This window comes from Cuculus canorus, chromosome 3 (genome assembly GCF_017976375.1).
Source record: "Cuculus canorus isolate bCucCan1 chromosome 3, bCucCan1.pri, whole genome shotgun sequence".
Taxonomy (NCBI): domain Eukaryota; kingdom Metazoa; phylum Chordata; class Aves; order Cuculiformes; family Cuculidae; genus Cuculus; species Cuculus canorus.
Genome location: NC_071403.1, coordinates 8,718,290 through 8,733,582, shown reverse-complemented (window position 1 = coordinate 8,733,582; position 15,293 = coordinate 8,718,290). Strand labels below are relative to the sequence as shown.

Here is a 15,293-nt window from a genome sequence, read left to right as displayed (position 1 = left end):
TTTTATGCTGACTCTGTTCTTTTACACAGGAAGGAGTTTTTCCTGGTTTGATCCCAATTTTGAATTCCTATCTTGAAAACATGGAAGTGGATGTGGACACAAGATGCACCATCCTAAACTACCTGAAGCTAATAAAAAAGAGAGCATCTGGTATGTTTGACATTTTTAGACTTTGATTTTCCTGGCTTTTTTTCTTCTTAGAGAGTAATTGAGCTGTTCTAATTTTCATTTGGCTAAAACTGGTGGCAGTTGTGGCTGTCTGGGTAAGTGTTGAATCATAACAGCTAAGGACTGAGTGTGCTCTCTGGCTTATATGTGGTCCTGTCTAATTCTGATTATAAATCTTTCATGAACCATTTTTGAACTTATATTAGAAGTAGTTGATACAGTTACACTATCCTCTAAGCTGTAATTGTACCTCCAACCCAAGATTTCTCTTTCCAGCATCACCTACTGCCACTTTTGCCAGCGTATTGTCCACTTTGTAGTAGTTTGTACATATACTAATCCCCTTTGCATGTCTCTTTGTTGTAAGAGCGCGAGGCTGGGTCTGATAGCTTGATGTTACTGGTCCTTAGGTTCCTAAGGACCTAGTCTTCAGCTCCCTGATAAGAAAACCCTTCTGTAAGCAGCAGGACTCCTTCAAGGCAGAGCAAACCAAGCTCTTCCCCCATCTTCCTCGTGTTGCAGTGTTTTCGAAGGCAGTATAATAACTCCTTATGCTCCTTTTTTAAAATGCAGCAGTATGATGGGTAAAAGGTGCAGGCTAAACTTTAATTCAGAGCTGGGCCCACAGCACAATCTGCATCTATATGCAAAAACTTCCTTGCTGTAAATTTAGCTCGGCAGTTAATTTTAGTCACATAAGTCACGGCATGCTTTTTTTCCTCCCAATGAAATATATTCATTGTTTTTAATTTAAAGTGTTGCATTCCTTTTTAATCCTTGAAAATTGATGAACAAACTTCTAGACAAACCCCTTTTTAAAGCTGAAGTGGAAATTGGGACTTCTGCCTGGTAATTCAGTACTTCAGCAGTACTTCAGAATCAGAAAAAGTTTTAGTTCGTGGCAGCTTTCACTGTAAATATTGTTTGCTAAGGCTGTTTGTTTGCAGGAGACTTCTGTACCTCAGCTAACATTGATGAGGGTTTGATGCTTTGCTTAACTGAGGGAGAGAAGAAGCCTTGCAGGAAGAGAATATCTGAGGCACATCAGACCTCAAAATAGTGATGCTTTCAAAATTTTCCATTACTTGTTGTTGCGTTTTTTTCCCTTCAGAAAAATACTCTTGGAAAAACGTGGATTTCATAGTCTTATAGATTTATTATTTTTGTCTGCAAGAGCTAATGATGTGGACTTAACCCCTTTGCAGGTGTTCCCCTTCCAAAGAACAACTTTGATGCTTGGTGCAAAGTTGCAGGCATTGCAAAAGTCAGGTCATGTATTTACATACACAGAAAAGGTGTGAGAGTGAGGTAGACAGAGTCTGGGGTTTATATCTTAATTCTGATGAACTGATTGTTATTGATACTTCTTAAGAACCAGAATCCACAGAATAAAAGGCATTAGGTATTATATTACTGTGCTATTATACTTCTCAGTTGTAAGCTTTGGATTTTTCCAGCTTACTCTCCATTTTAAATCAAATGTTTCTGAGCTGCAGCCTATCTAGCAGGAGACGTGTCCACAGAGTGGCCATTTCTCAGATTTCTCTTCTCAAATGGCAAACAAAGAGTACTTAGGGGAGTTAAACACTGGCCTCTTAGCTGCTGTGGCTTTAACCTTGCCCTAACATAGTGTATCTGTGCTCCAGTCACATCTTCTCTTACAGCACAGCTAGGTATTGCCTTCCTGGTCTCCGTCTAGCTGATTCATGACTGCCACCACTCAGTTAGACTGTAGATTTGCTAGACAGGCAGCAACCACCACCAAATATTAATGAAAGCGGTGGTAAGATAGCAGCATCAAGTGATCTGTGTCTGGATGTGATCTCCTTGTCCCTGGCTGTTTGCAGTGTAGGCGCTTTCTCAGCCAAAGGTGGTGCAGTAATCATCATGAAGATGACGATCCACAAACGTAATTTCCATGATCATTGCCTTATCCTTCCTGAAGAAGTTAGGCTTTTGGTCCCCATAAAGTCATTTAATAAGGAATGCCACAATTTTATTATATGGTCTTTGAAAAATGGAATTCCTGTAGTTAAGCATAGAATCATAGAATGGTTTGGGCTGGATAAACTTTGTCTAGTTCCAACCCCCCTGCTATGGGCAGGGACACCTCCTACCAGCCCAGGCTGCTCAAAGTCCCATCCAGCCTGGCCTTGAACACCTCCAGGGATGGGGCAGTCACAGCTTTCCTGGGCAACATGTGCCAGAGCCTCACCACGCTCATGGTGAGGAATTTTTTCCTAATGTCTAATCAAAATCTTCCCTCTTCCGATTTAAAGCCATTCCCCCTTGCCCTGTCATTCCTTGCCTTTGGAGAAGGTCCCTCTCCAGCTTTCCTGTAGCCCCTTCAGGTACTGGAAGGCCTTCTCTTCTCCAGGCTGAACAACCCCAACTCTCAGCCTGTCCTCATAGCAGAGGTGCTCCAGCCCTCGGATCATCTTCATGGCCTCCTCTGGGCCCATTCCAACAGTTCTATATCCTTATGTTGGGGATTCCAGAAATGGACACAGGACTGCAGGTGGGGGCTCACAAGACAGCAATAGAGGGGACAGAGGATCACCAGGATCTGCAGGCTCTTATTCACTGTGAAGATGCTGCAGATTTGTACTGGTATGAAGGACGAGGGGTGATGGGGCTGCCTGACCACTAGGTGTCTGTCTTGGTGCGAGCTCTACTGCTCTCCCATCTCCTTCCACACCGACGGCCTGCAGCGCCTTTTAGTCAAAAACTGTGTCTCTTTTTATGCTTTGCCCTGCTTGTCTCCCAGCCCAGCCGATTTTCTTGCAGATCCCCTCCTTCTTGTTGGTTTGAGAAGGTTTTCATGTGAGTTTTTAGTGCCATTGACAAATAATGCTTCTTGGGTATCTTTTTTCTCTGCCTTCTTATATAGAACTGTAAACTCTGGCCTTATTTCTTTAAAACATGACTTCTCAGTTCTGGGGGGCACTTTTGTTTCTAATAACCTTTTTCAGTTTGCTTTTCTTTCCTGGACTTTTCACCAATTTTTGGATTTCTATTTGTTTACCTTTGTTCAAAACCACTGATAGGATATCTTTAAACAGTGTTGGATGCCTTTTACTTTTTATTTGTCCTTGCTTTCCCTAACTTGATTCCTCTTGCGTTTTGTGACGGTCTCAAACCAGACATGTCTGTAGTGAAAGGCGTTGATTATTGCTATTCTTAGAAGGAAGCTGAAGTTCCTGTAATTAGCAATGAAGGTTTTGCTAGGCTTTGAGCATCCCATCAGCCTACATAATGTCTTACTGTCAGAGTTACCTTAAACTGGTACTGCTTGAAGTAGTAGGTCTCCTGCAAGTGGTGTGTGCCATTTGACGATGCTATATAGAAGTGCTGGGGACCCCTAGGTGCCTGCTGACTGCCCCGTGGACTGCATAGTGAATCATAGAATCATAGAAGAATTTGGGTTGAAAGAGGACCTTAAAGATCATCCGGTTCCAAAGCCCCTGCCATGGGCAGGGACATCCCACTGGATCAGGCTGCCCAAGGCCCCATCCAACCTGGCCTTGAACACCTCCAGGGATGGGGCAGACACAACTTCCCTGGGCAACCTGCTCCAGGGCCTCACCACTCTCGTAGTGAATAAATTCTTCCTCATGTCCAGTCTAAATCTGCCACTCTCCAGTTTGTACCCGTTCCCCATCATCCTATCACCACAAGCCTTTATGAATAGTCCCTCCCCAGCTCTCTTGTGGCCCCTTCAGGTACTGGAAGGTCCCTGTAAGGTCTCTTCTGAGCCTTCTCTTCTCCAGGCTGAACAACCCCAACTCTCTCAGCCTGTCCTCATAGGGAAGGTGCTCCAGCCCTCGGATCATCTTTGTAGCCTCCTCTGGACCCATTCCAACAGCTCCATCTCCTTCTTACATTGAGGATTCCAGAACTGGACACAGTATTCCAGATGCGGTCTCACAAGAGAGGAATAGAGGGGCAGAATCCCTTCCCTCGCCCTGCTGGCCACGCTGCTTTTGATGCAGCCCAGGACACGGTTGGCCTTCTGGGCTCTGAGCGCACATTGCCGGCTCACACTGCCAGTGAAGTAAAGGCAGCGTGTACAAACCAGGAGTTGGTATAATTGGGAGCTTGTCTAGTTTTTCCTAGGGGAGCTGCCAGAGGGAGAAAGAATAATAAGTCAAAGTAGACAGAACAAAGCTGGCAGCTGATTTGGATGGATTGACTACAGAATTATTTTATATATATATATATATATTTATTAGTTGTAGAGGTGTTTATTGGTTCATCTTGGCCAGATTCTCTACTGAATAACATGTTTAAGACTTCTTGCTATAGTCTCTTGGTAACACCCGTTCTAGTACCTTCTTCTCTCTGCACTCTCATTAATTCATCTGAAAGTTTGAAAATCACACCAGACAAGTGGGCTTTAGACTATCAGTGATATGTAAGCTTAATTATGCCTGCAGTGTAGCCATATTGTAAAAAATCATAGAATCATTTGGTTGGAAAAGACCTTTGAGATCATGAAGTCCAACTGTACCTGTCCACTAGTAAATCATATCCCTAAGTATTTCATCCACCTGTCTTTTAAACACCTCCAGGAATGGGGACTCCACCACCCCCCGGGCAGCCTCTGCCAGTGCCCGAGAACCCTTTCAGTGAAGTTTTTCCTAATGTCCAATCTGAATCTCCCCTGGCACAACCTGAGGCCATTCCCTCTTGTCCTATCACCTGTCACTTGGGAGAAGAGACCAACACCCACCTCACTACAACCTCCTTTCAAGCAGTTGTAGATAGTGATAAGGTCTCCCCTCAGCCGCCTCTTCTCCAGCCTAAACAACCTCAGTTCCCTCAGCCGTTCCTTGTAAGACTTGCTCCCCAGCTCCTTCACCAGCTTCGTTGGTCTTTTCTGGACATGCTCCAGGACCTCGATGTCTTTCCTGTAATGAGGGACACAAGACTGAACACGGTATTCGAGGTGCTGCCTCACCAGCTCTGAGTACTGGGGCACAATCACTTCCCTGGTCCTGCTGGCCACACCGTTTCTGATACAAAATATACTTATAGGAACGTTTCTCATTAAAGCATGGACGGTTCATTAATTGTGTATGTAAAGCATAGAACTTTAGGTATTGGACTGCTAAATTAGAGGTACAAACTGTGAAATTTGATTCCTCCTTGCCCGCAGGAGAACTAATGACAGTTGCTCGATGGATGAGGGAATTTATCGCACAGCACCCAGACTACAAGCAAGACAGCGTGATAACTGATGAAATGAATTACAGCCTTATTTGGAAATGCAACCAAATCGCACAAGGCCAAGCAGAGTGTCCTGAACTACTGGGGGTAGGATTTAATAAGAAACAAAGTGGAAACAAAACTGGTTCTTTGTAAGGAATGTTTCTTAAACAGTAGAAAATTGAAGCCTTTTAGCGAAGCACTAGTAAAGATACTGTGAATCTGGTACAGTTTCATGGTGTGAAGACCAAAACAGGGATACTGCACTATAAAATGGGCCAATCTGCCTAAATATTCATTTAAGGCATCCTAAAATGGGCATATTCTTATTGTTAAGGTTTATACAATGTACATGTACATAGTAAAATATTTTTATGATTAACATCAATGTATTTTAATAACATTGTATCTAAAGTTATTGTGAATTAGCTTGTAACTTTTTTATGCTTATTCTAGAAAGAAAAATCGTCCTCAACAGCTTTGTAAATGTAACAGTACTTGTATATTAATTGCATTCCAGTTACTGAATGTTTACTGTAATTTTTTTAACCTGGAATGTGCTGAGTAATCTACCTTATTGTGTAAGAAGAAAAAAAAAAATCTTCTGGACCTACCTGATTCACAGATACTTCTTCCTTCCATTTGGGATTTGAAAGTGTGTAAGAACAGCTAAATGCATGTGCATCCCATTTGTTAATCTTTGCAAGTTTCTCAGATGCCACAAGACCTGCATCCGCTCGTAAGCTGTAAAACTCAGAGGAACAGATCTGTCTTTATTCAGATGATGCATCTGCAGACAAGCAGATTTGTGTTGTTCTCTTTTTCTTCTCTGAAGTAAATTTGTATGCTATCGCAGTTCAGAAATTTGCCCGATCGCTTAACAAAAAAGCATAAATGGAGAGAGACGTGGTGAAAGAAAGGAGGAGATAAAAGCTGAACACCAAGCTCTCTTAAAGGAACCAGAGAGACCTGCTCTGGGCTTCAGCGCTCCTTAACTGCTCTTTCTCCCACGCTGCTGCTGTTGCCAGTCAACAATAACTGCAGCACAAACCCAAGGATCTGTCATTCTTCCTAAAGGTTGAGTTTCTCATTTGTCATTCATTAGTGTAAATGTTTTTGTCAGCATGTTTATTTCCTAGAAGGTACTTCATGTAGATAGCTGAGGTACCTACATAGCCGTAGGTATGGACAACTTAATCCCCTCTAGAAAGTAGTCATGAAGAAATCGTGGAATGCACTAATCCTTTGAACTGGGAGCCAGTGCTGGGAGTGAATGTAAAGTATTTAAAATTTAGCCATTGCAACTGTAAATAAAGCAAACTTAAGGGGCCTTTTTGATGTTGCTTCTTAACTGACTTCTAGAAGTGATTCGCGTTATGGATAGATTATGCAAAGCTTACTGCAAGCCTATATAAATACCTAAGGTGTAATGATTTTTTCAAAAGAACTAATGGAGAAACTGCAATGAAGAGGTGCACTAAGAAGAAGCTTTTATATACTGACATTAGACTTTGTTCTCTGTTCACAGGTGTGCTTTAGAGAATAAAAGAATGCTTTTTTTTTTTCTGCGGTGGTGAATTTGGTTTTAATCAAGATGTAGGCATATGCTAATCTAGTTTCTGTAATAAGGAAATAAAAATAAAATTTACAGTATGCGTTGGTCACTTGCATGACTTGAACCCATGTTTTCAGCTTCAAAAAAAAGGAGTTGTGTATGTGGCAAGTGCAGCTCATCTTATCCAGACTCAAAGTGAAACTTCTCAGGTGTTGGCACATGGTCTGCCCTGCCTCCAACGGAGAAGTCCTTTTGCCCTTGTTGTGTTCACATCTGTCTGATGGCACAGCATCAGGTGCTATGCTTGGAAAGACCCTAAAAATGTTAGAATGCTTTCCTGCTGGTGCTGCATCAACACATGCCCTTTTTCTCTTTCAGCTGACACTAAATCTCCCTTCTGGACTAGTAGGTGGTTTCTGTCCTATGAGAGCAAATTCTGTCAAGCAGTGGCTGAAGTTTCCCTTGGAAGTTCTTGTCTGTGTGTTTTTGGAAAGGACAAGAAAGGTCAGACACAGAGCTGCTGCTTGTTTGTTGAGGTATCCATGGTTGTGGTATCTAAGCAGCTTACGTTCTCTAGATGAGTTAAGGTACATGTTCCAGCCTGTTCCCGATGGTGAAGGCTCTCACAGGACAAACCCGAGTTGCTGCAGGGAAGGGCAAGCTTTGCCACTAGTTTTGAATATACCCTGGAAGTGGCGGTGTGGTATCCGCACCCACTCCAAAGCAGAGAGCGAGCCCTAAGGTCAGGCTTCAAGCTCTGGCTGCCCTTTTGCAGAAGGCGTGAGGAACTCCTTTGGGCTATAAATTTGGGAATTTTGGTCCTGCAGTCATGAAGTGCTTTCATGGAAATAATGACCTTTCCAACAGCTACGTCAGCAGAGGGAGGAGAAGAAGCACCGAGTGCCTGAGGTGAAATGTGATTGATTCCTCACCCAAAGACCTGAGTGATGAGTCAGTCATGGCACTTCCTGTGGGATCACTAACGTGTTGGCCCAGGTTCAACCCCACTGATTTTCCTCATGCCTTCCCTTCAGTTTTCAGCTAGAAGAGCCTGGTGTTAATGCTATAAATGCTATAAGCCATACTCTGATGCTCTCTTTGCTCTTGAAAGTCGAAACTACATGACTACAAGTGTCTTTATTTCTGTATTATTTTAGCTATGTTTTTTACCATGGCTTAAATCTTCAAAACGTGGCTCCTTTTGTGTGTGCACAGAGCTCTGGAACCAGTTTGCCCTTCTGGGAGTGGTGCATCAGGAGATTTGTAAAATACTTAGGTGCTGCAAAAGCAAAGTGACCTCTGTGAAATAAGCATCACAGAGCTTATAGAAGCTGCACTGAGGTTTCTTTAAAAATGACCACTCTGTTTGCAGCCATTTTGTTTAATATTTCAAAGAGGATTTTATTCTGTGTGCTGATACAGCTTTGCAACAAATTTGAGAAGGACCTGCTACATGGGAAGGTGGGTACAGGAGTGGTGAAGCTGAGGTTATTTCAGCAGCTCCCTGGATGATGGGAGCTGGGTTTCAACAGGAGAGGATTGCTGCAATCCTTTGCCGAGAGCCAGACCCTTCCAGCTGCCTCTTAAGGTTGAACACAAACACATATGCATGCAAATATCATAGAATCATCGAATCGCTAGGTTGGAAAAGACCTATCGAGATCATGAAGTGCGACCATACCTGTCCCTTACTAAACCCTATCCCTGAACACCTCATCTACCCGTCTTTTAAACACCTCCAGGGATGGAGACTCCACCACCCCCCTGGGCAGCCTCTGCCGGTGCCCGAGAACCCTTTTGGTGAAGACGTTTTTCCTAATGTCCAATCTGAACCTCCACTGGTGCAACCTGAGGCCATTCCCTCTTGTCCTATTGCCTGTAACTTGGGAGACCAGCACTCTCCTTTCTGCAACCTCCCTTCAGGGATGGTGACTCAACCACCTCCATGGCACTGCTCAAGCCGTGCCCCATCAGTGAGGACATTTTCAAGCAGAATCATCGAATAATATAATAGTTTAGGTTGGAAGCGACCTTAAAGATCATCCAGTTCCAACCCCCCTGCCATGGGCAGGGACACCTCCCACTGGCTCAGGCTGCCCAAGGCCCCATCCAACCTGGCCTTGAACACCTCCAGGGATGGAGCAACCACAACTTCCCTGGGCCAGTGTCTCACCACTCTCATGGGGAAGAAATTCCTCCTAATGTCCAGTCTAAGTCTGCCACTCTCCAGTTTTTACCCATCCTTCTTGGTCCTATCCCCACGAGCCTTTATGAATAGCTCCTCTCCTGCTTTCCTGTAGCCCCTTCATGTACTAGAAAGTCACTATAAGGTCTCCTTGGAGCCTTCTCTTCTCCAGGATGAACAACCCCAACTCTCTCAGACTGTCCTCATAGGGAAGGTGCTCCAGCCCTCCAGTCATCTTCATACCCCTCCTCTGGACCTGTTCCAACAGCTCCATTTCCTTCTTATGTTGAGGATTCCAGAACTGGACACAATACTCCAGATGAGGTCTCTCAAGAGAGGAACAGAGGGGCAGAATCCCTTCTCTCGCCCTGCTGGCCACGCTGCTTTGGATGCAGCCCAGGACACCATTGGCCTTCTGGGCTGTGAGTGCACGTTGCCGGCTCATGTCGAGCTTCTCATCGACCAGCACCCCCAAGTCCTTCTCTGCAGGGCTGCTCTCAATCACATCATCTCCCATCGTGTACTGAAAACAGAAGCTCACCTGGTTTTTGGTAGAACTTTATCAGAGTTGACAGATGCAGTATTTATTCCAACTGTATTGGCAAATTATAATGGAAATCAGTTTCTGAAAATGTCCCTGATTTATTTTATTTATGCCCTCTCAAATCAGCTCAGGGAGTGTAAAGGCTCAAGGGTAGGTAGTCTTAAAGGTGATCTTTGCACAGCTGCAGGCAGCACTGCTGGGACACACTCCACGTTTGGGTGTTTCTGGGTCCTCCTCACTGAGATACTCCCCTTCTGGATCTAAATAACGTGGTATCCACTCGCACTGTACTTCAGCAGAGTTGCTGGCAGGTTACAAGTGCTGGCAGCAGCCCCATCGTGGCTCGGAGAGATTCCTGCTGCCTCCACTGCTCACCCTGCTGTCCCCACTGCAAGGGCTTGGAGATGGGTGTGACAGCATCTCCTCTCCGAAAACCTTTACAAACCACAGTATCTTCCTGGATGAAAAGTGTAACCGGCCACAAATGCTGGCTACAAATTGAACAACTGGCTTATGTGAAGCAAGAAACATCTATATAGTCTTTTCTAAGTCTAACTTAGAATCTAACAACCTAACCAGCTGCTAATTCACCCTTGAATTTAGTTACATCTTTCGAAGATATTATGAACACTACCCCTGATCTTTGACCTAAAGGGAAGATGTGATCACGCTGGCAGTGAGGACGTAAAAATGAACCCAGTAAAGCAAAGTGAGGGTAATACGCAGAGACATGTTTTGTTCAGGAATAACAAACGAAGGTGTTGTTGCAGGATTGCTCCTTGCTACTGACTTCCAAGAGTTAGTGTTCTGGCTGGAAAAACACTAGTTTATAAAATATTTAAGCAACAACAACTGTTCTTACTCTGGAGAAAGTCCAAGCTCCAATGAAATGCAATTAGATCAAAAGAAAGCAGGGTTTTTATGAGGATGGCAGTAGAGATTTTTATGAAGGCATCTTAAAGACTGCCTTATTACCTGACCAGAGCCAGCCCGTGTGGAAGTGAGAAGTCACTACGTGTATGTTGCTCTGGCAGATCATGTTCAGAAGAGGCTGAGGGCAGCCAGAAGAAAGCCTATGGAGTGAAGCCTATTAGCATCAAGTCTCTGAAATGTCCTACTTTCTCCTTCGTCACTCCTTGATTTGCTCTGGGGAAGCGGCTGTGCCAAGATGACCTCAAACTCTCCAACATTTTTCAGTTAAGATTTATTCTTGCCCTTAAACAATTTACTGGGTTGGACTATATGCCTTCCTGTCCGTTCCCATCTGTGCATGCACCGGCAGCGCTGGACATATAATCCCTGCCAGCTTACTCACAACATGGGCATTCAGAGGCCAAGAACTTGCAGTATTTTTCTTGGCAGTGTAAGGGATTGGGACTCCTTGCCCAGAGACCATCACGCAGCTGCCTAATGAAAAACAGGAAAGCCTCCCAGGAAAAAAAAAACTACCAAACCCCCTCTCCATCAAGGGGAAGCAATGCTCAACATCACCAACATTGCATAGCCCTCACCCCACCCTGCAGTGTCCCTGTGTGTTAACCACCCCTCTGGCATCAGCTAAAGTGCATTTGATTTTAATAGAATCACAGAATGGTTTGAGTTGGAAGAAACCTTAAAGATCATCCAGTTCCACCCCCCCTGCCATGGGCAGGGACATCCCACTGGCTCAGGCTGCCCAAGGCCCCATCCAACCTGGCCTTGAACACCTCCAGGGATGGGGGCAGCCACAGCTTCCCTGGGCAACCTGTGCCAGGGCCTCACCACTCTCATGGTGAGGAATTTCCTCCTTATGTCCAGTCTAAATCTTCCCATCCCCAATTTAAAGCCATTCTCCTATCTCCTATCACTACAAGCCTTCATAAACAGCCCCTCCACAACTTTCCTGGAGCCCTTTAAGGTACCGGAAGGCAGTTGTAAGGTCTCCCTGGAGCCTTCTCCAGGCTGAACAACCTCAACTCTCTCAGCCTGTCCTCACAGCAGAGGTGCTCCAGGTCTCGCACCACCTTTGTAGCCTCCTCTGGACCTCTTCTAATAGTTCTATATCCTTATGTTGAGGATTCCAGAATTAGAAACAGTACTCCAGATGCAGCCTCACAAGAGGGGACAGATGATCACCAGGAATGGTACTGGAGAGAGGCCAAGCCACCAGCCACCTCTCCAAAGCCCCCCTGAACTTAGTGAGCAGGAGATGTGGCTGTGCAGTACTTTGTCTCAGGCACAAACACGACTAATGAGCACAGATCACCTCTGCCTGCAGTTTCTCTCCCCCAGCAGGGTGAACTAGAGCAACGCAATATAATCTCGGATATGATCCCTGAGCTACAACAGCGTTAACATCGCCAGGAAAGCAAAAAAAAAAGGTGGAGAACCAGCCAGGATCCTCAGTGGGGTGTGTGCCATGCAGGTAGGGATGAGGTCAGGACAAGCTCATTGCTAAGCCCAGGGCCAGCCCTAGGTGGCCTCATAAGTTTACAGGCAGAGCAGTGAGCTGGAGAGAGAAAATAACTGTCCTCAGGGGAATAAAGAGAAAAAGGAGCCAGAGCCACAAGGGTATTTCAGGTCCAAATCCTCTGTGGATTTTGGCCCAAGTGACTATTCATGGGCTTAGCCCCAACCCATGGGATGGTTGCAAACCTGTTCATGTCCTGGTGCCCTGGACGCCACTCTGGGTACTCAGAAGTGGAGCTACAGTTGTTTTGTAGCCCTTTCCCACTGCTTTCCACCAGGGAAAGGGTGGAGGGGAGCTGAAACGGGTGGTGGGGCTGCCCAGGGATGCTCCGGCCAGGAGCTCTCCCAGGGATGTGCGGTGTAAATGTCCTGTGACAGGGCAGATTCAGTGCGTGTTTCTAAAGGGTGTGCTTGTAGCACAAGCTAGAAAATAGGCCAGTGTGTTCCTTCCAGGCATTCCGTTTAGCTGCACAATTGCACTGCTGAGAGTGAAATCGCCACTGTCTGAAACATGTAACATCCAAGTGCTTCCGGACATGCTATATCCTGAATTGACATGTGAAAGGGGCTCTCTGCTCAAAGGCAGTTAGTTCTTGCTCTTAAAATACTCACTTTCAGACAACAAACTTCACTTTTTAAAAAAAAACACCTGACTGAGCCTCCTCAGCAAACGGCACAAAATAGCATATTTCCCATTTTTGTCTTTTCCCGTTTACTGATGGTGCAGACCAACCGGCACAAATCCCGCTGCTTCTGCTGGGTGAGGGATGGGGATGTTTCCAGAGATGCACGTGCAAAGCAGAGCTGCGGAAGGGTGCGTCCACATGTTCCCGGAAACTAATTCCAACTTTCCACTTCCCAGTTGTGTCAGCACATATGATGTCATTGGTATCTGCCCATTCTCACTCAGACCATGAGGGTTTGCAAAATGCGGTAGGAGTGGGGACAGCAGTCCCACAGCCTGCTTTGCTCCCTGTGGCTGTAACTTCATCTTCATTGGGTTTGGCCTTCCCGTGAGCTGATAAAACGCTTGCTTTGAATCCAAACCCCGCGCTAGGGCAAGACGTTATTTCTCAATCCTACCTTGAAAAAGCAAATCCACGCAATACAAAGGAAATTTGGAATATTCGAACAATGCAACAAGAGTATCCAGGGAAAAGCTCCACAGGCTGCTGTGCTTCCTGCTGGCTGCCTTCTGTGCTCGTATGTTTGTATTATACACAGGTCTGTAACGTTTTTGAAGATATACCAGGGCAAGATGTTCTCTGGGGGAGAGAAACCCTTCCTCCGGGACTGTGGTGTCCAGAGGGGATAATATTATTATTATTGACCTTATTGCTCTCTAGAACTACCTGAAAGGAGGTTGTAGAGAGGAGGGAGCTGGGCTCTTCTCCCAAGTGTCAGGGGACAGGACAAGAGGGAATGGCCTCAAGCTCTGCCAGGGGAGGTTCAGACTGGACATGGGAAAGAAATTTTTCACAGAAAGGGTCATCGGGCACTGGCAGAGGCTGCCCAGGGTCGAGTCATCATCCCTGGAGGTATTTAAAAGATGGGTGGATGAGGTGTTCAGGGACATGGTTTAGTGGCACACAGGAATGGTTGGACTCGATGATCCAAGAGGTCTTTTCCAACCTGGTGATTCTATGATCTGCCAGACAATTCACCAGTCAGGACATCAGCAGAGCTGGTTTCTGTTTCCAGCTCTGCTTCCATCTGGAAAGGGAGGTTTTATCTTCCTTTTGTCCTAATGCAGCCAACAAGAGTTTTGTAGCGTGAAAACTTCAGTGCCAAACACATTTGCTGTTACAATGACATGCTACAACACCACACAGTTAGATCCTCCTGTTGACCTGTGCCAACAACACAATGCTGGTCTAGAAGAGCCTGTGGAATGATGTGCTGTGGTGAGTCTGGTGCTCTAATTGCAATTAAAGTGAAAAGCATTATGACTGATTCCATCAGATCACTCGGTCTTTACATTTCCTCAGCTGCATTCCTATTGAAGTACTGGAAGGTCGCTATAAGGTCTCCCCAGAGCCTTCTCTTCTCCAGGCTGAAGAACCCCAACTCTCTCAGCCTGTCCTCATAGCAGAGGTGCTCCAGCCCTCTGATCATCTTTGTGGCCTCCTCTGGACTTGCTCTAACAGGTTCATGTTAACCACAAAAAAAAAATAGAAAGAAATAAAAGAGGGAGATGTTGAAGAGCTCCAGTTTGGCCAAGCTCAGCTTATCTGACAGCTAATCTCAAAGAAACAGGCTGAGGTTTCAGTGTGGGCAGAAGGCAGCAAGTTTGGCATAGAGAGTGGGCTGTAAATTGTCTGCAAGGAGACAGGCAAATGAAATTCTTCTTTTACTGAGAGATAGGAGCACAGACAGGAGAAATTGAGACCAACAGGCCTTGTAAAAGAGGTGAGAAGATGAGAAGAACCCACCAAAGGCAACCTGATAAAGCAAGCAGATAGTCGCGAGGGAACCCAAGAGTTGGCAGAGCAGGAAAAAGCCAGGGAAGATTAAAGAGCGGGGAGAGTTCAGCAGTTCCTGTGAAGTATGATGGTCCAAGGGAGATAAGGCTGGTGAATTATTTGGGATGGAAGTCCTTTTTGTTTGCAGAATTTTACCTTAAAAATAAAATAAAAATAAAAGCTCCTTTAATTTTGAGCCACTCCTTGCAACTTAGACATCCTCAACTGATTGCCAAGGAATGACTTCATATTCTTATCTTGTTAGCTTTGGCATGCAACGAAGCAGGCAGGAACTCCTCTGCATCTGGCTACTGCGGAACAGGTTTTTGGACATGCATCTGATATCCCTTTTCCAGAAATCCTAGCAATTCCTTCTTCCCAAGCAAAACTCGAGTTTCCATCCTCCCTCATCTTTCTATGTAGCAGCAAGAAAGTGAAAAGGAATGAAGCATTTCTTGGGGAAAATAGTGCTTTTACAGGAAGACCAGGCTGCTGAATTGAAATGTCAGACCTTGGTGCTGAGAAGAAGGAAATTCTTGCTGGTAAGGCTGGGGGGCAGCTGTATCCAACATGATCAGTGCAGCGCTGTGAAGATGGCCATGTGTCCTGCAGCTGTGGGACAGCAACTGATGCCTTACATCACTCATGGCGGTGATCCTATCATAAACTTTGGCTTTAGAAGGCTTAGAGCATTTTATAACTAAATCGGGAGTGATAAAAGTC

At 45.3% G+C, this 15,293-nt stretch overlaps 1 protein-coding gene across 1 annotated transcript in view; it reads left to right on the top strand.

The window, feature by feature from the left end:
* GCLC (glutamate-cysteine ligase catalytic subunit) overlaps positions 1-7,029 on the top strand; it is a 36,052-nt gene extending 29,023 nt beyond the window's left edge. The window contains exons 15-16 of the mRNA XM_009567782.2: positions 30-150; positions 5,327-7,029. Of these exons, the coding sequence (XP_009566077.1) occupies positions 30-150; positions 5,327-5,532 (327 nt within the window). The 3' untranslated portion in view covers positions 5,533-7,029. The remainder of the gene's footprint in view (positions 1-29; positions 151-5,326) is intronic.
* Positions 7,030-15,293: the final 8,264 nt, after the last annotated feature.